Raw genomic sequence first — 23,380 nt, forward strand, 5'->3', positions numbered from 1 at the left:
TATAAACCATAGGCTATAAACCATAGGCTATAAACCATAGGCTATAAACCATAGGCTATAAACCATAGGCTATAAACCATAGGCTATAAACCATAGGCTATAAACCATAGGCTATAAACCATAGGCTATAATTAAAACATTCTAAAGCGCAGGCATCAAATTGAGGACACACAATTCTGAATAACGACACGGCTATTTATAGCCTATTTCGTTGTGGAAAAGGGGCTGCAAATACATGTTCTGATTTTCAGTTTGCTTCCATATGGCTGTTTTCACATTCATCTCCAGGGATCATCAGGAAAAATCATCTAAAACAATTGCTGTGTGTATTTTCCATCCTCTCCAAACGGATTACTCATTTACCTAGCTCTTATTTAGCTAGCTCTTATTATTACATCACAGTGCGTGGAGAATGCTATTATTTGTATTGAAACAAATATTCCTTTTCCACTTAGATCGGGCAGGTTCGCTCAACCTCATTCATGGTTTCCTTGCGTGTAAAGGTGGTGGAATTAAGACGAGGTCAAAATACCTCCGCCACACCTTTTTAATTTCTTAGATCTCCACCCCAAACGAATAGCATGCTATTTTCATACTTAAATTCAAGGTCAGAATATGCAGAGAAGTGCACAAAAAGGAACTCCCCATTTACACGCGCATCACTCTGGTCTGAATCTGGGCATAGTGAATCCATGAGATATAATTTCTGACCATGTATTTATCAATGTTTTAGCATCACAACTGTAAAGTCTAGTTGGTTGAGTTAGAGGTCATTGAAAATAACCTTCTCTTGAACCATCTGGTCTATCTACTAGAAACTCGTACATTTCTTTGTCCATATTAATACATACAATAAAATAAAGTTATTCAAGTATAAATGAAAGTATAAATATAAATTCAAGTATAATTGCCATAGATTGTTAATTAACAAAAATGTGTTCCTTTCCAGAGGGTGTGGATGTCAGAGATAGAGGGTGCAGTGACGACACTGAATTCTCAGCAGCCTCCCCGGGTGAAGAGCTCCTCACTGTGGGTAGAGTCCTCCCAGATCTGAGCCATCTGACGTTCACTACAACAGGGGACCACAAATACTGCTTCTGGGGCCTCCCACTATAGGTCCTGAACCATAGGTGGCTAAGATTTTCTTTTCACGCTGTCCTTTCTAGCAGAGTTCTAGAATTGTGGTGGATATGTAACCAGGCCAGCCCAGTACAACTTGGCTTGGCTCAGTTAGTCTGTAGTGTGAAAGGGGTATACGTATGCAGGTTCTAAGTACATACCAGCACAAATGCACTTGATTAAACTAGCTAGTTGTCGAGACCTTTGATTAGTTTAATCAGGTGCTGGAATGAAAACCTGCACTCCTGGTGAATTTCTCCAGTACCAGGGTTGGTGACCACTGCCCTAGACAAGGACTATTACTGTGTCTCCGCCTAAGCCGTTGTAAAGTATTAGCAGGATAATTTGTAAAATTCATGTTTGCTTTGAAAGTGCATTGTGGTACCATAAGATGACAATAAATTGTTGATAATGAGAAATGATGATTTTGTCCTGTGTTGCTGAATACATTCACTCAAAATGTGGTAATGTGGCTAACAGTACAACTGACCCATGTCATTATTACCCCAGTGGGTGAAAAATCATAGATAACTAGTTAACACACTGGTATACACACACAAAGGAAAATACAGACCCCTTTTATTTAGTCATGATGGAAAATTAGAAAATAAATGGTACATCTAGTCAAATTGTCTTTCCTTAATCAGACACACATCCCTTCTTCCAGGACAGGTAGTCAGTGGTCCAAGGGAACACAGGGTTCCCGACGGTCACCATGACAAACAAGGACTGCGTTTCAGAGCTTAGACGTTGCTGATGCATGACAGATCTTACAATGCCTGAATAGATGTTTTACATGTCAGTCTGACATGGCATGCAACCATTGGTTGACGAATGCAGGGTAACGTGACTCTTTCAGGCACAAAAGCTACACACGGGGCCCTGTTGCAATACACCAGAAATGTATCCTTCCTTGAAGTTACAGATGGGTGGAAGTGAGTGTTAACCTTCCTTTCATCTATCCATCCACTTAGATTTGTGCTTACCTGAAGGAAATGAGGAAGGACGACTTTCTAAAGTATATAAACGGTGCTATGATATCCTCTAAAGTGGACGAGGAATGAACAAGACAATCGATATCATGCATGACGACGGCCGGCATCCACGTGAAACAACCCAGATTAATTTGTGTAGTGCCATTCAGTAAGACTTTTTTTACATTACATTTGTCGACACTTCTTTATACACACGCAAGTGTTAACATGTTACAAAGATAATGACTACAGCCTTGGTATTAGTAAGTGACAATGTTGTACAATAAGATGGTAAACCCTATGACAGAGTTAGAGGGGCAGGTTTTTGACCAGGGTTGGTGACCACTTTTCAACTATAAGGGTGGAGTTAGTGGGCAGATACTTGGCACAGGCTGCGCCTGTAACGGCTCTTAACCCAGAATATGATGAGGCACGGCCTAGACCGCAAATCTCTTGGCCTTCGTGACAACCACAATATTAAATGCATCCAGCAAGCTGAGAAACCTGATCTGAACAACAGGGAAAGAAGAATCTTTCAGGTTAACCATAGTGCTATTTAAGTGCCTGTGCCAATCTGAGGTAGACTAAACCAATGTAATGCAGAAATGGATGCTAACGACACAGGAGTCTACTTGATCAAAATGATATGGTACAATGCCAAGTGTTTGAGAATGACCTCTTGAACCCAGAGTAGAGGGAGGACTGGCATTGAAAGAAAAAGGTGTTCAGGCCTTCAAAGACAGCTAGCCAGACACAGCTAGGCAGACACAGCTAGGCAGACACAGCTAGGCAGACACAGTCCGGGGGGGATTGGGAAACCCTGAGCTAGATGGACAGCCAGCCCGACATGTAGACATACAGCAAACCAGAAGCCAGACGGCTGACCAAGTCACTCACAATAACATGGCAGTCTTTCAACTAAGAGCCTTTGTCATTTACTGTGGATTGACCAGACAGTGCAGGAGCAGTTCAAATCAGTACAGTGCCTTCGGAAAATATTCACAAACCATGACTCTTTACATTGTGTTACAGCCTAAATTTAAAATGTATTTGTATTGAGTTAATCACGGGCCTACACACGATACCCCATCATTTCAAAGTGGAATTAGGTTTTTTTAAATTACAAGCTGAAATGTCAAGTATTCAACCCCTTTGTTATGGCAAGCCTAAATAAGTTAAGGAGTAAAAATGTGCTGAACCATTTACATAAGTTGCATGGTCTCTGTACAATGTGTTTAACATGATTTTTGAATGACTACCTCATCTCTGTACCCCACACATACAATTATCAGTGAGGACCCCAGTTGAGCAGTGAATTTCAACCACAAAGACCAGGGTGGTTTTCCAATGCCTCGCAATGAAGGACACCTATTTCATGATGGGTAAAAAATAAAGCCGACATTGAATATTCCGTTGAGTATGGTGAAGTTATGAATTCCACTTTGGATGGTGCATCAATATACCCCGTCACTACAGAGATACACGGGTCTAACTCTGTTTCCGGAGAGGAAGGAAAGTGACTTTAAAACAGTGAGTTTAATGGCTGTGATAAACTGAGGATGGATCAACCACATTGTAGTTACTCCACAATACTAACCTGAATGACAGAGTGAAAAGGCAGCCTGTACCGAATAAATATATTACAAAACATGCATCCTGTTTTGCAATAAGGGACTTAAGTAAAACTTCAAAAAATGTGGCAAATTAACTTTGTCCTGAATACAAAGTGTTATGTTCGGGGCAAATCAAACAATGCATCACTGAGTACCATTCTTCATATTGTCAAGCATGGTGGTGGCTGAATCATGTTATGGGTATGCTAATCTTCAGCAAGGACTAGGGAGTTTTTTTAGGATACAAATATAATGGAATAGAGCTAAGCACAGGCAAAGTCCTAGAGGAAAACCAAGTTGTCTGCTTTCCAATAGACACTGGAAGACATTCACTTTTCAGCAGGACGATAACCTAAAACACCAGGCTAAATATATAGAGTTCCTTACCAAGATGACATTGAGTGTTCCTGTGTGGCCTAGTTACAGTTTTGACTTAAATTGGCAGTCTAGCAATGATCAACAACCAACTTGACAGAGCTTGAATCATTTTTAAAAGAACACTGAGCAAATATTATACAATTCAGGTGTGTAATGCTCGTAGAGACTTGCCCAGAAAGACTCACAGCTTTAATCGCTGCCAAAGGTGAGTCTAACATGTATTGACTCAGGGTTCTTTACTTATGTAATCAAGATAGTTTTATTTTTCATAATTGTTTTTACATACGTTAGAATTTTACTTCCACTTTGACAGATCGTTGACAAAAAAATACAAATAAATATTTTTATCCCACTTTATAACAACAAAATGTGGAAAATCCCAAGGGGTGTGAATACTTTCTGAAGGCACTGTTTTTAGAGTCATTCTCATGAAACTGACATTTAAAAAATAAAATGTCCTCTTGGATCACCGAGATTAGAATATGTACTTTCCTGTCTTGTTTTTTGATCAGATAATGCGTTTTACAACTACCAATGCAACAATTCTCATTACCGCAACACTTTTTAAACTCCCAAAAAGTGAAACAAATCAATTTATAATATTTTTAACATTGCTTCCCTAATGAAAAGGCCTGAGTTAAACATTTAAAATGTATTTCGGGAAATATTACCATAAACCTTTTTAAATCAATAACTTTTGTATACATTCAAATTATTTAATTTAATTTACGTACACATCAGATTAAGACACAATTGCATAAATGTGTCCTAATATTTCCGCATTACGGTAATGATGAGCAGGTTTCGGAAATTAGTGTTGCATAATTTGCCATTGAAAAACCTGTACTGATCTCTACCAGAGATTCAGTAACCCAACAAATCAGTTTCATCATTTGTTAATCCCAAATAATCCTTGCATAGTACTAAAATCACTGATCTTAGTGTAACGGACTAAAATAGCACTTATTTCAGTAGAAGTACTGTAATTATATACATGCATTTTCAAAAGCGGACTTAAACGTAACTGCAAAAAAATACTTCTCCAAGGTCTTTACAGGTAATATTGGTGTATTAGGACGTGGATATTAAAGATGTATTTCTGGATTGAAAGGGATCCTATGGGCAAACGGCATAACACAATATGCCTATAAAGCATCTAAATACGTGTAACGACAACTGTCTTGGGATATTAAACAACAGTATAGGTAAGTGTGAAAAACAGGTACATGTCAAAATTGGGGATATTCTCCTTTGTGGTGGGGTTACTCTTTGCTGAAACACAAACTGATGATCGTGGCTTAAAAGTAATTTAAAACAGGGTTTTTACACCCCATATTTATTGAGACATTTGTTTTGGTAATGAGAGGCCCTTGGCTCATTCTGCAAATAATAGGAGACAGTCATTATGAGTCAAACAATTGACCACATCACTAAAGCCCATTCATGGCTCCATGTTTAAGGTAATGGTTCTGATTTTTCCCAATTTGAGCTTTTTAGCCAAATCAGTATTGAGAAGACCAAGTGGGGTAAAGGGGTTGTTTGAGAATAAGAACCCCATTCTGAAGGCATATAAAAGTGGATAAATTAACTTTAACTGCTCAGTTAAAGTTAAACCCCTAGATCAGGGTTTCCCAAAGTCGGTCCTGAGGCCACCTCTGGGAGCTCGTTTGCTTTGATTATTTCAATCAGCTGTATAGTGCTAGGACAAAAACCAAAACGTGCACTGGGGGGTGGCCCCAGGACAGACTTTGGGAAACCCTGCTCAAGATGATGCATCATGAGTGAATAAAAGTTTATTTTAAAACATTTTAGAGAGTTTTTACAGAAACTTGAAAGTGTTATGGTAATGAGACATGTCCACTTCAACTAGTATACAATTACCTCAGAATTGAATACAGATGCATTTCGGTAATGAGAATTTGGGGTGAAAACTTTATTTCAAATAAGACTGCCAAAAACTGGACTTTGTCTTCAGAATGATAGTTGATATTTGCTACAGATTCATGAGAATCACCCAAAAAATACTTGAATGAGGACCAGATTTTTAAAAAGTGTTATCAGTGCTGTTTTTGACGGGTTGTAAAGAGTTAGCAATTAGTGTAAATCAACATTGACATGTACAAAAGTGTCTTAAAGAGAAGGTTTAAACAGTCACCATGCAGACTGACAACACTGCAGCCCCTACACATACTGATACACATTCATTCCTAAAGCACCACATATACACACACAGACCAGATCCACGTGGACAGTTATTGCTGCTGCTTCAAAGCAGAGCCCACACAACCCCTGCAGTAGTCATGATGTTGAATGGGATACAGGCGACAGAAAAAGCACATGCAACCAACCACGTGGACAGTGAAAAACAAAAAAAGTGATTTCCGTTTTGTAGATAGATGAGCAGCATTGAAAAAAAAATACAACATTCTGATGTATATCAAGCATGTCTGAATTCTTGATAAAAATGTATGACCTTATGAGTCAAAGCTTTCAGCTAGATTTAAAAAGTAATTGAAACGAAATAAAGGTATGAAAAATCCAGGCTTTCCATTTAGCCTCACATCATGGCCATCTCTCAGGACTGTTGGACTCCAGTTAGACATTCTTTGGTCGTGAACAAAATACTTCTAAAACAAAGAACCACTGCTTTCCACCTTTCAAGGTAACTATATCCTTTCGTTAACTTAACCCGTTAGTCGGTACAACCCTTCAAGACCCAACTTACAGTCAACTGTCTTGTTAATGCTCAAGATGAAAACAATGCCAAACCAAGATGGCCGCCGTTCTAGCTAGATGTGTGGAGTAATGGATGGTGCTGTTGAGCTCTCCCTGTTACCATACTCTGTCCGACTGACTGACATGTCGACTTCAGGTCAGGAGCAGCAAAGGCACTATACAGATGCGGCCTATTCCATCACATAGCTCAGAAATGTCTGCAGTGCTTCTTTCATTATGTTCCCATCTTCTTGTGTGACCTCCATCGGCCCCTATAGTGACTGGCCACTTCTTCTGCACTCCCATCACCAGGTTACTCCTCTCCAAAGCTCAGTAGGTATGTTTGCTTCACATGGTCCAATGGGGTTCACAGAGAGACTGGTGTTGGTTCCTCAGTCCAGATGAATGCACATAGAAAATGGACATCATGAGACATGCCGTTGCTGGGCTACTGGGGGGAGGGGGCGGGAGGGGTGTCAGGCCTGGAGATCTTCGAAGCATGTTTCACAAACCCGCACAGGCTTCTTGGATGAGGGTATGAGGGCGTTCTTGGCGGAGCACTCTGCACAGAAGATGTTGCCACAGTGTCTGCAGTGGTGCTGCAAGGGGGAGTCAGAGTTGGGGAGTAGAGAGAGTCAGTTAGGAGGATGGGCAGTCAGGCTATGCCGACTATTTTGTTCTCTATGTATTTGAACTTTATTGAGACAGTTCGGAAATCAGAAAGACACAGAGGTAAGTGGGAGAAATAGTGGGAAGGGTGGACAGGGGGATGGAACACCGGTCACTGGTGAGGAGATTTGTACATGTGTTGGGAGCATTATCATTCAACCACGGCTCTGCACAGCAGTTAACACTTTTGTGAATTCCTTTGTGGCTCCTCCAACATTTACAATGGTCGTGTTCATAAGGCAGCAAACAGAAGAAAATGAACTGAAATAGGGAGGGACTACCTGAACTTGTCCAATAAGAAACATGAATACTTTGTTGCTAAACATTCCTGTTGCAAAAAGATCTGCCCTAATGAACACAACCCAAATGAACAGACCGCCGTGTAATACAACTCACCTTCCTAATGGCGAGAGAGAAGCCCTTCCCACAGTCCATGCAGTTCTGTACCTCGTGGTCCTCTGCCCACTTCCTGGTCAGAGACTGTGACTGCTTTATCTACAGACGGGGACAAGGAGAGGGGTTAGAGCACCTACTTACACACAGCATGAAAACAAGCTCCACTAACACGCATGCACACTCCCAACACACACAGCTCTATTGACGAGCTATTCGTCCTACAGAGTTCGAAGCCGCAGAGTCTATTGTGTCATCCATAACTCGATAACAGCCTATTAAATGAGATGAATACAATTACATAATGATTGGTCATTGGACTCCATGGATGTGGACTCCGTATTGTGCTTAATAAAGACAGAGTTCAGCTACAGGTCATAAAGAACGATGCATCTGAAGTCCTAATAGGTGCGTAACGTGGTGTTAAGTATCTTGTATTGTTACCTGTAGTGACTGGTTTTCTCTGCCCAGCTCCTGCATGGCGGCTGTCGTATCATCCAGTTTCCTCCTCATCTCCACTACTTTGGCCTGCAGTTTCTCCATCTCCCCCTCACCCTTCACACACCTGAAACACAGCCATAACAGAGTCAAAATGATTGAAGGCTAAAAGCTACCATAGGAGGAGAGAAAAAGGGGAAAGAGGGAGAGCGAGAGAAAATAAATCAAAGCACTAGTCACCTCCAAAGCAACTTCAACTGCATCACAGGGAGGTTATAATGACAGCACGACTTCTAGCAGTCAAACTACCGGAAATCAATTAGCCTATCCTGTCAGGTAGCCTAGTGGTTAGAGTGTTGGGCCGGTAACCGAAAGGTTGCTGGATTGAATCCCCGAGCTGACAAGGTAAAAATCTGTCTTTCTGCCCCTGAACAAGGCCGTTAAACCCAGGCCGCCATTCGAAATAAGAATTTGTCCTTAACGGACTCTAGTTAAATAAACGTAATAAAACCCAGCCAACTTCCCCTTTTGTTTCGAAGACACCCACAAGGGTAGATCTAGGCGATTTCCTGCTTCAAGGTAGTTTCTGGTATAAACACACCACACAGTCATTCTGGAGACAACTTCACACCCACTACCCTCTCTCTCACCTCTCCAGCAGCGTGCGCCTCTCATCCTGGTTGTTCTGCACGGTGGCCTCTAGCACGGCGATCTCGCCCCGCAGTTCATCCGTCTGCTTCTCCAGCTCGCCGCAGTGCCGCTGACTCTCCTGCCACTCCCTCTTCAGCGTAGCCACGTTCTCGTTGAGCGCCGTCACCTGCAGGCCCAGCCGCACCTCCGCCTCCTCTCCCCGCTTCGCCTGCCCCTCATGAGCATTACGCTCTGACGCCTGGGGAGGCGAGCGAGGGAGAACAGGGTATTTAGAAGTCTAGAGGAGAAATGCCACACCTACAGGAGCTCTACAACACATCTGAGTGACAATACCTAAAAGACAACATCACACAGTGAAACACAGCACGTAAAAGCACTAAGGGCTGGTAAGTGTTTTCTGTTAGTAGAGTGACTGTACATATGATACATTTCCACCAGCAAATAGCATTAAAATGTCAATCATCACATGTACAGTGCATTCAGAAAGTATTCAGACCCCTTCACTTTTTCCACATTTTGTTACCTTACAGCCTTATTCTAAATTTGATACAATTAATTTTTTGCTCATCAATCTACACACAATACCCAATAATGACAAAGCAAAAACAGTTTTTTAGATATTTTTGCAAATGTATTAAAAATGTAAAACAAATACTTTATTTACATAAGCATTCAGACCCTTTGCAATGAGACTCCAAGTTGAGCTCAGGTGCATCCTGTTTCCATTGATCATCTTTGAGATGTTTCTACAACTTGATTTACCACCTGTTGTAAATTCAATTGATTGGACATGATTTGGAAAGGCACACACCTGTCTATATAAAGGTCCCACAGTTAACAGTGCAAGTCAGAGTAAAAAACAAACCATGAGGTCAAAGGAATTTTCCGCTCCGCTCCGGTACGGACAGGTTTGTGTGTTGAGGGTTGAGGCACAGATCTGGGGAAGGGTACCAAAAAAAATTTCTGCAGCATTTAAGGTCCCCAAGAACACAGTGGCCTCCATCATTCTTAAATGGAAGAAGTTTGGAATCACCAAGACTCTTCCTAGAGCTGGCCTCCCGGCCAAAATGAGCAATCGGGGGAGAAGGGCCTTGGTCAGGGAGGTGACCAAGAACCCGATGGTCACTCTGACAGAGCTCGTCTGTGGAGATGGGAGAACCTTCCAGAAGGACAACATCTCTGCAGCACTCCACCAATCAGGCCTTTATGGTAGAGCGGCCAGACGGAAGCCACTCCTCAGTAAAAGGCACATGACAGCCGCTTGGAGTTTTCCAAAAGGCATCTAAAGGACTCTCAGACCATGAGAAACCAGATTCTCTGGTCTGATGAAACCAAGATTGAACTCTTTGGCCTGAATGCCAAGTGTCACGTCTGGAGGAAACCTGGCACCATCCCTACGGTGAAGCATGGTGGTGGCAGCCTCATGCTGTGGGGATGATTTTCAACGGCAGGGACTGGGAGACTAGTCAGGATAGAGGGAAAGATGAACAGAGCAAAGTACAGAGAGATCCTTGATGAAAACCTGCTCCATAGCACTCAGGACCTTAGACTGGGTCCAAGTTTCACCTTCCAACAGGACAACGACCCTAAGCACATAACACAGGCTTCGGGACAGGTCTCTGAAAGACCTTGAGTGGCCCAGCCAGAGCCCGGACTTGAACCAGATCGAACATCTCTGGAGAGACCTGAAAATAGCTGTGTAGCAACACTCCCATCCAACCTGACAGAGCTTGAGAGGATCTACAGAGAAGAATGGAGAAACTCCCCAAATACAGGTGTGCCAAGCTTATAGTTTCATACCCAAGAATACTCAAGGCTGTAATCGCTGCGAAAGGTGCTTCAACAAAGCACTGAGTAAAAGGTCTGAATACTTATGTAAATGTGATATTTCAGTGTAGTTGTAGTTCTTTTGAATTATTATTATTTATTTTTTTACCTGTTTTTGCTTTGTCATTATGGGACATTGTTTGAAGATTGAGGGGAAAAAAACGATTTAATTCATTTTAGAATAAGGCTGTAACGTAACAAAATGTGGAAAAAGTCCAGGTCTGAATTATTAGGTTGGTGAGCGACTCAGCGTACCAGCTGGGCCTGGATCTCCTGGGTCTCTGCCCGTAGCTTCTCCTCTCTCTGGGTAACACTGTTTCTGGTGGCCTGGTGCAGGGTCTTCTCCTGCTCCAGGGCTGCCTGCACCTCTTCCACCCGGCCCTGCATCTCCAGCTTCTGCTGCATCAACAGTTGCTTGGCTTCCCGCAGCTCCATCAACTCCTGGGGGGAAGAGGGTGAAATTGATAGGTGTAAGCCAGAGGTTCCCAACCTTTTTTGGTTACTGTACCACCAACTGAATTTTGCTCTGCCCCGAGTACCCCTGAAGTACACACGGATGTGCATTTTAGCAGTAGACCTATGGTCTCATGAGTACCCCTTATGGATAGGCCAAGTACCCCTGGTTGGGGACCACTTGTATAAGCAATATGATAGCAGTTCCATCTTGTCCTCAGAGGTCAGGTGGAATTGTGGCGATTTTGCTAACACCTATCCAATCATCTTAGATCTATAGGAGTACCTGGAGGATAGGGGTTGATATGGTATTCAGTTGGCTCAATTCAGAATCAACCCCTCCCCATTTCACTCAATGGAGTGACTATACCTGTGACCTGTTCAATGATCCCAGATCGAGGACCACTCCGTAAAGCAAAATAAGGGATTAATAAATGCATCATCCTAAGGAGGGCCTCACCTTGTCACTCCTCTCCCCGAGTGCCTTCAGCTCAGAGCCCAGTCTGGTTGTGTTCTTCTCCAGGGCAGCCTTAGTCTGGCTCAGCTCCTCTGCTCTGCTCCTCTCCTTCTGTAGCTCCTCCTGCGTCATACCCTAGGTGGGGGAGGGGGTGGGATGGCATCAGAGATTGATCAAAGTCCCCAAAACATGATGCTGTGACTAGGGTTGCAAAGGGAAGGTATATTACTGAAAAGTTTCTAAGTTCCCCATTAAACTAACAGAATTGTGGTATCTTTCAAGGATTTTAATCCCCTTTGGGTACTTCAGATTATCACAGGTGTTTGAAATCATCTCTGGCCTTATCACATGTAAAATATGAAAGAATTACATACGATTTTAAAATTTTAAAAAATTGCATGGCAAGCTTTAAAACATGATCCTACAGTGGGGCAAAAAATTATTTAGTCAGCCACCAATTGTGCAAGTTCTCCCACTTAAAAAGATGAGAGGCCTGTAATTTTCATCATAGGTACACTTCAACTATGACAGACAAAATGAGAAAGAAAAATCCAGAAAATCACATTGTAGGATTTTTAATGAATTTATTTGCAAATTATGGTGGAAAATAAGTATTTGGTCACCTCCAAACAAGCAAGATTTCTGGCTCTCACAGACCTGTAACTTCTTCTTTAAGAGGTTCCTCTGTCCTCCACTAGTTACCTGTATTAATGGCACCTGATTGAACTTGTTATCAGTATAAAAGACACCTGTCCACAACCTCAAACAGTCACACTCCAAACTCCACTATGGCCAAGACCAAAGAGCTGTCAAAGGACACCAGAAACAAAATTGTAGACCTGCACCAGGCTGGGAAGACTGAATCTGCAATAGGTAAGCAGCTTGGTTTGAAGAAATCAACTGTGGGGGCAATTATTAGGAAATGGAAGACATACAAGACCACTGATCTCCCTCGATCTGGGGCTCCACGCAAGATCTCACCCCATGGGGTCAAAATGATCACAAGAACGGTGAGCAAAAATCCCAGAACCACATGGGGGGACCTAGTGAATGACCTGCAGAGAGCTGGTACCAAAGTAACAAAGCCTACCATCAGTAACACACTACGCCGCCAGGGACTCAAATCCTGCAGTGCCAGACGTGTCCCCCTGCTTAAGCCAGTACATGTCCAGGCCCGTCTGAAGTTTTCTAGAGAGCATTTGGATGATCCAGAAGAAGATTGGGAGAATGTCATATGGTCAGATGAAACCAAAATAGAACTCGTTGTGTTTGGAGGACAAAGAATGCTGAGTTGCATCCAAAGAACACCATACCTACTGTGAAGCATGGGGGTGGAAACATCATGCTTTGGGGCTGTTTTTCTGCAAAGGGACCAGGACGACTGATCCGTGTAAAGGAAAGAATGAATCGGGCCATGTATCGTGAGATTTTGAGTGAAAACCTCCTTCCATCAGCAAGGGCATTGAAGATGAAACGTGGCTGGGTCTTTCAGCATGACAATGATCCCAAACACACTGCCCGGGCAATGAAGGAGTGGCTTCGTAAGAAGCATTTCAAGGTCCTAGAGTGGCCTAGCCAGTCTCCAGATCTCAACCCCATAGAAAATCTTTGGAGGGAGTTGAAAGTCCGTGTTACCCAGCAACAGCCCCAAAACATCACTGCTCTAGAGGAGATCTGCATGGAGGAATGGGCCAAAATACCAGCAACAGTGTGTGAAAACCTTGTGAAGACTTACAGAAAATGTTTGACCTCTGTCATTGCCAACAAAGGGTATATAACAAAGTATTTGATATAAACTTTTGTTATTGACCAAATAGTTATTTTCCACTATAATTTGCAAATAAATTCATAAAAAATCCTACAATGTGATTTTCTGGATTTCTTTTTCTCATTTTGTGTGTCATAGTTGAAGTGTACCTATGATGAAAATTACAGGCCTCTCTCATAATTTTAAGTGGGAGAACTTGCACAATTGGTGGCTGACAAAATACTTTTTTGCCCAACTGTATCTACCAGAAACTCATGGACAATACAAACACCAATATAAAAAATGAATACTATATTTGAATACATTTTAAAAGTTGTTAAAGTATAAATTACCAAAATGATGATAGATTGACAGTCTCTGATAATGACCTAAATTACCGGTAGCTTTGCAACCCTAGTTCTGGCTATGGGTTGGAATTAGATGTACAACAATTATAACAAGAGATTCATTACACAAAACTAAATGGGATACCCCCAAGTGAAACAATAATGTGTTCCCTCCTGGATCTCATAACCGATATGATTATAAGGACAGGGGAACCTTGGAGCAGGACCCTGGGTCTGCATGTACTGTGTGTGAATAAAATCAATCAACCTGTTGTTTCTGCAACTCTTTGAGGGCCGTCTCCTGCTGGCCAAGCTTCTGGTCCCGTTTAGCCAGCTCCTGCTCCAGGGAGGCCCTGGCAGCTTTTACCGCCTGCACCTGCCCCTCCAGACCAGTCAGCTGGATCCGGTTAGCAGATAACTCCTCCTGGGACAGGGTCAGCCTCTCCTCAGACGACTAGACAGAGGGTATACACAGGCATGGGTCACATACAGTACATACACACAGAAAACACGGGTCACACACACACACACTCGGCAGGTTTATGAGCATACCACACTTTCAAATTAGATTAGCATTATGTCAAAAAGGCTTTGATTTACGGTGTCCTGGTAGACCATTAGCCAGACACGTCAGATCATGATCAATATGTACATGCGGTCTGACACGGTCTTTGGTATCTCCATTGATTCCTCTTAACTGCCTTTGTCTTCTCACATATTTTTTTCTCACACAATGACTCTTCCTGTTTAACTCCCACTGACCCCAACCTCCCTCCATTGAAATATAATTGAATGTGGATTCCCGTTCGAGTAAGGATACTTCTATGCTTGCATGGTCTCCCACCCACCTTGAGGTCCTGTCTGAGAGATGACAACTCTGACTCCTTGCCATAGTAGTCAGACTGCAGCTTGACCAGGCCTAGCTGACTCTGCTCTAGAACCTCCTGCAGCTCAGTGGTCCTGGTCCTCTCAGAGCTCAAATCCTGGCCGAGGCCTGACACCTGTTCCCTCAGATGACCCTCCTCCTCAGCCTGGAACACACATTTAGTCCAAAACATGGAAAATACATGGAATGAAGTGTGTGTGTGTGTATGTGCATGCATGTCATCTTACCTTCTTGGCATGTGATCCTTGCAGCTCGGTCACTTGGCTTTCCAGCTTCTTCTTTTCCTGGCTGAAGGACCCCTGGGCTGTCGTCAGCTGTGCCTGTAGCTGCTGCACCCGCTTCTCCTTCTCTTTCAGGGCCTCCTGGGTCTTGGTGTGTTGCTCTGTTAACGCAGTCAGCTGCATATTCAGCCCTTTTTCTACCTGCAAAGGCAGACACAAAATAGAACCCATTGTGAGAGCATGGACAATAGGTATCTGGGTCATGTTAATTAGGGCACACCATAGCAAAACATTTTGCAACTGAAACAAAAATTATGCGTTTCCTATTGGACAAGCTCAGGTGCAAAATGAATGGGACCATGTAGTCATGCCTATGGGCTTCTTACCTCTCTGATCTTATCCAGCTGCCCTTTGACCTCTGCCATCTCCTTGGTGGTGGCCTCTGTGGCCTTCAGCAGCTCTCGTCTGGCCTTCTCATGGGACTTCTCCTAAAACAGGAACACATTCAAGACATTTTCACGTTAACACAGATATATTTAATGTTGGATTTGGCCTAGAGTCTAAGAGACTTCGGCTGATAACACTGACAAATACAATTCTATAAGAAAAGGGCCCTTAAAAAGTAGGAGTGTGGATCTCGGATCCGGTCATGTAATCTTATTCATTATGATCTAAAAAGGCAAAACTGATCCGACGGTATATTAGCATTCCCACTCTGTAACACTTTATGAATATGGGCCCAAGTAGCTTCCTGACTCCTTCACATTGCTGTCTGTGCCTTCCACATGGAGGTCTACCACGCTACACCACATTAAACCCACCTTCTCCTCCAGAACTGCCTTGCTGCTCTTCCTCTCCTTGTCCAGCTGGATCTGGCTGTCCTTCATGGCTTTGGAGGCCTTAGCCAGGCCATCCTTGACCGCCACCAGCTCTTTCCCCTGGGCCTCCTTCTCCTGCTGGGCCGTCTGGAGCTCTCTGGCCAAGCCCTGGGCTTTCCTGTCCAGCTCTGCCTGCTGCGCCTGCCCCTCCTGGGCTAGCTTGTCCAAGTTGGCCTGGAGGGAGGTCTTCTCCTGCTCACATTGCTCCAGCTGCTGTCGCGTGTCACTCAGGGAGGAGGTTTTTCTCTTCAGCTCCACCTGTAACGCAGCAGCTCTGAGAGAAGCAGAGACCGGTCACAAAGAGTACTGGATGTGGTACAATGACTAACAATAAGGAAATAAGCTTGGTTTATAGTCGATGGCCAGAACTACATTTAATTTAATTTATACTCAGGTGTACTGTCTATAGACTGCTGCTGCAACGGTCATTTTCCTTGTCGTCGGGAGATGATTCAGTGCAGTTCGAGATTCGACCCCTTTACCTTTCCCACATTTTGTTACCTTACAGCCTTATTCTAAAATTGATTCAACTGTTTTTCCTCATCAATCTACTCAAAGCAAAAACAGCTTTAGAAATGTTAACAAATGTCTAAAAAAGTTAACTGAAATATCACATTTACATAAGTATTCAGACCCTTTACTCAGTACTTTGTTGAAGCACCTTTGGCAGCAATTACTGCCTCAAGTCTTCTTGGGTATGACGCTACAAGCTTGGCACACCTGTATTTGGGGAGTTTCTCCTATTCTTCTCTGCAGATCCTCTCAAACTTTGTCAGGTTGGATGGGAGTGTTGCTGAACAGCTATTTTCAGGTCTCTCCCGAGATGTTCGATCGGGTTCAAGTCCGGGCTCTGGCTGGGCCACTCAGGGACTTTCAGAGACTTGTCCCTAAGCCACTCCTGCGTTGTCTTGGCTGTGTGCTTAGGGTCGTTGTCCTGCTAGAAGGTGAACCTTCACCCCAGTCTAAGGTCCTGAGTGCTCTGGAGCAGGTTTTCATCAAGGATCTCTCTGTACTTTGCTCTGTTCATCTTTACCTCTATCCTGACTAGTCTCCCAGTCCATGCTGCTGAAAAACATCCCCACAGCATGATGCTGCCACCACCATGCTTCACTGTTGGGATGGTGTCAGGTTTCCTCCAGATGTGATGCTTGGCATTCAGGCCAAAGAGTTCAATCTTGGTTTCATCAGACCAGTGAATCTAGTTTCTCATGGTATGAGAGTCCTTTAGGTGCCTTTTGGCAAACTCCAAGTGGGCTGTCATGTGCCCTTTACTGAGGAGTGGCTTCCGTCTGGCCACTCTACCATAAGGGCATGAATGGTGGAGTGCTGCAGAGATGGTTGTCCTTCTGAAAGGTTCTCCCATCTCCACAGAGGAACTCTAGAGCTCTGTCAGAATGACCATCAGGTTTTTGGTCACCTCCCTGACCATGGCCCTTCTGCCCCCATTGCTCAGTTTGCCCGGGCAGCCAGCTCTAGGAAGAGTCTTGGTGGTTCCAAACTTCATCCATTTAAGAAAGATGGAGGCCACTGTGTTCTTGGGGACCTTCAATGCTGCATACCTTTTTTGGTGCCCTTCCCCAGATCTGTGCCTCGACACAATACTGTCTCGGAGCTCTACGGACAATTCCTTGAACCTCATGGCTTGGTTTTTGCTCTGACATGGAATGTCAACTGTGGGACCTTATATAGACAGGTGTGTGCCTTTCCAAATAATTTCCAATAAATTGAATGTACCACAGGTCCAATCAAATTGTAGAAACATCTCAAGGATGATCAATGGAAACAGGACGCACCCGAGCTCAATTTTGAGTCTCATAGCAAAGGGTCTGAATACTTATGTAAATAAGGTATCCGTTTTTTATTTTTAATACGCAAAACTTTCTAAAAACCTGTTTTCGCTTTGTCATTATGGGGTATTGTGTGTAGATCGATGAGGATTTTTTTTTAATCCAGTTTAGAATAAGGCTGTAATGTGACAAAATGTGGGGGGGGAAATGAAGGGGTCTGAATTCTTTCCGAATGAACTTTGACCCTGTAGTGTCCATTGGCATGGTAACCTGACTGTGACAGCATAAAGAAGATGCAGTAAGTTCTCACCCAGACTTCTCAGTCTCCAATAGGCAACCCAGCTCCTTCAGCTTTCCCTTGACCTCCGACCCCTGCTTCTGGAGCTTCTGCACTTCCTGCTGGGCCTGCTTCCTGTCAGCACGCAGCTCCACCCCCTCCGCCTCCGCTTTCTGTCATACACGCACAAAGATCACACACAGCCACACACACACACAAACACACACACAGCCAATTCAGTGACCTCACAGTGACTTTCTACTACAACCCTGATTCCAAGATGTGTGTATGAGCTAAACCCCTTCATATCGTAATAAACAAAAATCGAATGTGTGTGTGAGTGCGTGCGTGCATTTAACTGACCTTGGCCCGCACCTCCAGCTGCTCTAAGCGCTGTTCTGAGATCAGTAGTTCGTCTTTGACCTCCTTCAGACTGGCCTCCAGCTGGCCACACTGCTCCTGTCTCGCCTGCAGCCTCTGGCCCTGCTCCTCCACACACGCCAGGCTCTTACTCAGCTCCTATAAGGACAGAAGAGATGAGGTTACTGGGGGCCTCATTCAAATTCTCTAAAAGCGCATCCTTCTTTCATTGAAGTAATCATTGACTAGACATGATTGGACAGGAGAATACAAGGGCTCCACCACATGACATTCCCCTGTCCTGTCTAATCAGTGATTACTTCAAGGAAGGAAGGAAGGATTTACTTTTAAAGAATTGGAATGGGGCCTAGTGTAACAGTATTTCTTCCGTCTCTCTCCTCACCCCTACCTGGGCACCCTTGAAGAATTGATACTTATCGCTCCACAAAAGCCGGCCCTTGCAGAGCAAGGGAAATAACTACTTCAATGTCTTAGAGCGAGTGACGTCACCGAATGAAACGCGATTAGCCCTCACCGCGCTAACTAGCTAACCTAAGGAGTATGGAGTATGGTGGTAGATCAGATGTTCATCTAGTATGAGTCTATTCTGCTGACGTCACCCATCTCAGCCTGCAGTACTATGAGTGAGCTGACCTCAGACATAGAAACTATGGCTGACCTGCTGCTTGTCCTGCAGTGCATGCTGGGCTGTATCCAGGTGGTTCTCCAGGTCTACTCTCTGGGTTGCCTTGGCTGCCTCGGCCGACAGCAGCATCTCGATCTTAGCCTTCAACTGGGGAAACAACAGCACAACTTTTCAGTGCCAGAATCTGGCTGAGTGATAAACGCTCTTAACCCTATGGTTGAGTGGTTAACACTCTTTCACATGACCGTCTGGCGACGGGGGTTCGACCCCCAGCTCAGCCACTTCTGTCTGTGCCTCTCTCCAGTCAAGGGTAAAGAGGGAGGTAGAATATTTATCCATCCATCAGTCCATTCACCCTACCTGTGTGTCCAGTTGGGCCACCTTCTCCCTGCTCTCGGTCAGCTGGGTGTTCACTTCCTTTATAGAGGTCTCCACAGCCTGGACTTGGTCCTGTGCCGCCCGCAGAAGGGTCTTCTGCTCCTGCACCTGCTTGTGGAGGTTGTCCTGGGCCTGCTTGTGGCTCTCCGATTGGTTCTTCAGTTTGTCTGTCAGGTGTGTGACCTATAGCCCCCAAAACAGAAAGACAGCAAGACAATTAGTTGTTTCTCAGATCATGATTAGGCCACTGTATGTTTTTACTGTGGTTAACACTACCTCAAAGCAAATCAAAGTTTATTGGTTCGGTACACAGATTTGCAGACGTTATCGCAGGTGCAGTGAAATGCTTGTGTTTTCTAGCTCCAACAGTGCAGTAATACAAAACAACACACATAATCCAAAAAGTTTAAAGAAATTAAGAAATGTCGGAATGAATCTAATTAACAACCCAAATAGCACTGCAACAGTAATCCACATGCAATCTATACGTATCTACACTGGATAAATTTACACCTATGCACATGAATTGAACAACACACTTCTACGGATCACCGTACTGCATTACGTGTGTGCTCTGTTTTGTGTGTGTGTACACGTCTGTCTGTGCATGTGGGCACGTGGATCTTGCTTGTACCGCTTCATGAGTAGTGCATAATCCATTCTTTCTGCTGATTGTTTTATACTGTTCAGCCAAAAATAAGTAGTATTTTTTTATGGATTCAATGGCAGTTCTTACTTTCGCCACAAGGGGCATTGTGCTGATTTCTATGGTGCTTTTTGGCACCAGCGCTGCCTCACAGGCACTATTCATGCCAAAAAAGTACATGTGTGCAGCTCTTGCTAGCACATTAGCAGTTCTCTACTGTTAGTTTCTTACTGGTGGTAAGAACAGAAGATTGCCACCCTTTTTTTGTTTTGTTTCATCACTCAGTTATGACATGAATATTACATTTAACAAACCAAACATTGAAATAATGTTATGTGAGGTAAAGTAAATATCCAAACCGGTCCGTGCATCAATACCATATATAGTCAAATACGGTTTACCGCCCAGCCCTACCTGCGTCTGTAGTGTGTGGTTCTTCTCCTGAAGCTGGTTGAGCACAGCCGTCTCTCCCTCCCCGGCCTGGATCTTGGCCACCAGGTCCTCCCTCTCGGCCTCCAGCTGACTCACGCTGTCCTTGGTCTTCTGCAGCAGGGCCTCCAGGTTCTGGATCTTCTGGTCCTTGTCCCCGATCTGACGCAGCACCTGCTCCAGGTCATTCTAACAGGCCAGGGACAAAGTGGCAGAGGGAGAAGAGTCAAACAAACCGAAGCACTTTCTAAGCAGAAGTCCTTAGTCATGTTCATTAGGCATCAGACAGGAAAAGACATAGACTGAAAGAGGGTGGGACGACATGGACTTGTCCAACAAGAAATGTTGTTTTCCGTTTTGCTAAGGTGTGCCCTAGTAAATGCGACCTTGTACTAATGCGTGGTGGGTTTTCTGGTGCTGAGAATCACTTCACATAGATTCTACACAGTGAAAGAGGTGAGTTGTACTGACAAAATACTTTTCTTGAACTGCTATGTTGACATGTCCGGTAGTACCTGTGCCTCTCTGAGCTTGGTGTTGGTGTTCTGCTGCAGGCCCTGGAGCTCCTGGTGTTGCTGCTTAGCTTTCTCTAGCTGGTGCTGCAGGTCCAATGTCTTACTGCTGTTCTCCTTCAACTAAAGCAAGACACACATGCAGAGGTCAAACCCAATACAGTAGCTCTGTTTATGGCCTCATTCTGAACCCCCACCTATAGAGAGTCACTTTTAATAGGCAGGCCAGTCTATAAAAGACCTTGTGCAACAATCCCGGGTCCTCCTATGTCAATATCCATCATATAACAGTATCGGTCTCTGTTCAACTTTACCGCTCCCAGAGAAATACATGGTCAATATGACCGCTGGTCCACCCATCAGAGAACATGGATTTAAAGGGATATTTGGGGATTTTGGAAACGAGGCCCTTTATCTACTCAGATTAACTTGTGGATACCATTTGTATGTCTCTGTGTGCGGTTTGAAGGAAGTTGCTAACTAGCGCAATTGCTAACTAGCGTTAGCGCAATGACTGGAAGTCTGTAGCAGATATCCATAGAATTCCAGTCATTGCACTAACGCTAGTTAGCATTGGCTCGCAAAACTCTAACTTCCTTCATACTGTACAGAGAGACATACAAATGGTATCCACAAGTTAATCTGCCTCTGAGGATCATTGCCAAAATCCCTAAGTATCCCTTTAAATGGGAATGTCCGTTCCAGTAATTCTGTCTATACCCATCCTATACGGAACTCATGTGGTGTCCCTACCTGTTCCTCTGAGCGGGACAGTTTGATCTGCAGGTCGGCGGCTTGTTGCTCGCGGTCCTTTAGTTTCTCCCCAGAGAGCTGCCTCTGCTCCTTCAGACGGCCCTGCACCTCCCCCAGCTGCCGCTCTGCCTCCAGCAGCTTAGCATGCAGCTACAACACAGGGGGAGGAAGAGGATGGGAAGAAGACGGGAGGAAGATTGGAAGGCTTATACCTAACATACAGTATCATTGATCAGCAAAGACTTGTGTGTCTGACCTGTGTGTGTGCATGAGTTTGCCTGTGCGCATCTCTCATTCAAGCGCGCGTGTGTGTGTGTATGGTTATAGTCATGGGTGAGTGTCTGACACGTAGGTTATTGGTGTCTGACCGTGTGCATGTGTTACTCACTAACCTGGCAGATCTCACTCTGCTGCGCCAGGCCCTGGCTCTCCCTCTCCTCCCTCTGCTGCTGCAGCTGCTTCCTCTCAGTCTTCACCTCCCTGTGCTTGGCCTCCAGCTCAGCCAACTCCCTTCGGAGCCTCCCGGCTTCCTCCCCCCGCTCCCCCAGCTCTGCCTGGGCTCTCTGCAGGCTGGCCTCGGCACTCACTGCCCGGGCCTGGAGCTCTTGCACCTCCAGCTCCCTCTGGTGCAGGCTGGCCTGGGCTGTCTTCTTGGAGACCTGCTCGGCCCTCAGGCCTTCCTCCAGCTCCTGAAACTCCTTCTCCCTGCGCAGCAGCTTCTCTGAAAGCATCTGGAGGGAACCAGAGGGGGTAAAGTGATTAGCTAGTGATTACGGTCCTGTGCGGCTCCGTCGGTAAGACGATGGCGCTAGCAACACCAAGGTCATGGGTACAACTCTGGCAGAGAACATCACAAACACATAGATGTATACGCTAACATAAGTTACGTAAGTTGCTTTGGATAAAAGTCAGCTAAATGGCATATATTAACAGGTTGTGAAGAGAACTGGTGTTTCAGAATGTTTTGAAAGACAGAAACGGATACACTGAACGGATAAGCATGAGGGGCAATCTGCTAAAAGGTGTAAGAACCCCTTGTAAACTAAATGTAATGGAAAGTGTTATACACACAGCTCCTTAAAATATTTGACATTGGGAGATGTTGACTAATATTTAAAAATTAGGATTAATTTAACAGCACTCTTATTAACAGCTCAGTTCCTGTTAAACAAAACAAAATGTACAGATACCTTCTCACGTATCATAGTGACATTGGTCGTTCAACCTCTGAAAAGAACACTGCATCCCTACAGACCTGCCGAGGGGGCAGGAATTACATTCCAGAGGAATACGTTTTACGACAGGAACTTGAATGCCGGGCTGTCTGTGTGTGTGTGTGTGTGTGTGCAGTAAACTTGGCACAAGGGGAATGATATATAATACAATGGTGTGAACAACAGTGCTGGTAACTGGGGGACATGACTGGGACATAGAAAATGCCAGACACTGATCTTTTTCCCCTCCGGTCCCACAGCAGCTGAGCCTAATTTATGAGTGGCTCTATCCCTCCCTCTTCAACTTCTTCCAACCCCTCTGTCCATCCCTCTCCTTCCATGTCCTTGTTTCAACCTTGGTTCATATCTCCCCAATTTCTCGCAGTCTCCTGTCTTTATGCATCATCTTCTTTCTCTACCTATTTCCTCCCCTCCCTCGTTGTTTCACTCTATCCAGTATCCACCTCTTCTCTCCGTTTCTACTCAACTTTCCTCTGTCCCCCCGTCTTTTATTTTATAAATATTTGTAAAGTTATTTTCTGACTTCCTTGAACAGATAGGTTTATTTATTTATTTTATTTTATTTTATTTTACCTTTATTTAACCAGGTAG

At 44.2% G+C, this 23,380-nt stretch overlaps 2 protein-coding genes across 4 annotated transcripts in view; one reads left to right on the forward strand and one right to left on the reverse strand.

Moving 5' to 3' along the window:
- Positions 1-1,541, forward strand: part of LOC109889519 (pleckstrin homology domain-containing family G member 7) — a 35,763-nt gene extending 34,222 nt beyond the window's left edge. Inside the window, exon 17 of the mRNA XM_020480992.2 lies at positions 950-1,541. Within this exon, the coding sequence (XP_020336581.1) occupies positions 950-1,054 (105 nt within the window). The 3' untranslated portion in view covers positions 1,055-1,541. The remainder of the gene's footprint in view (positions 1-949) is intronic.
- A 140-nt stretch (positions 1,542-1,681) lies between these two features.
- Positions 1,682-23,380, reverse strand: part of eea1 (early endosome antigen 1) — a 49,508-nt gene continuing 27,809 nt past the window's right edge. For all 3 annotated transcript variants that reach the window (XM_020480995.2, XM_020480994.2, XM_031822935.1), the window contains 19 exons: positions 21,947-22,285; positions 21,555-21,704; positions 20,805-20,924; positions 20,275-20,478; positions 19,197-19,397; positions 18,870-18,983; positions 18,194-18,349; positions 17,864-18,003; positions 15,710-16,040; positions 15,275-15,376; positions 14,895-15,089; positions 14,630-14,812; positions 14,050-14,235; positions 11,691-11,822; positions 11,033-11,218; positions 8,950-9,188; positions 8,306-8,426; positions 7,865-7,963; positions 1,682-7,398 (listed from right to left, as the gene is read on the reverse strand). In XM_020480995.2, coding sequence (XP_020336584.1) covers positions 7,276-7,398; positions 7,865-7,963; positions 8,306-8,426; positions 8,950-9,188; positions 11,033-11,218; positions 11,691-11,822; positions 14,050-14,235; positions 14,630-14,812; positions 14,895-15,089; positions 15,275-15,376; positions 15,710-16,040; positions 17,864-18,003; positions 18,194-18,349; positions 18,870-18,983; positions 19,197-19,397; positions 20,275-20,478; positions 20,805-20,924; positions 21,555-21,704; positions 21,947-22,285 — 3,321 coding nt within the window. In that variant the 3' untranslated portion in view covers positions 1,682-7,275. The remainder of the gene's footprint in view (positions 7,399-7,864; positions 7,964-8,305; positions 8,427-8,949; positions 9,189-11,032; positions 11,219-11,690; positions 11,823-14,049; positions 14,236-14,629; positions 14,813-14,894; positions 15,090-15,274; positions 15,377-15,709; positions 16,041-17,863; positions 18,004-18,193; positions 18,350-18,869; positions 18,984-19,196; positions 19,398-20,274; positions 20,479-20,804; positions 20,925-21,554; positions 21,705-21,946; positions 22,286-23,380) is intronic.

Source organism: Oncorhynchus kisutch, linkage group LG4 (genome assembly GCF_002021735.2).
Source record: "Oncorhynchus kisutch isolate 150728-3 linkage group LG4, Okis_V2, whole genome shotgun sequence".
NCBI lineage: Eukaryota > Metazoa > Chordata > Actinopteri > Salmoniformes > Salmonidae > Oncorhynchus > Oncorhynchus kisutch.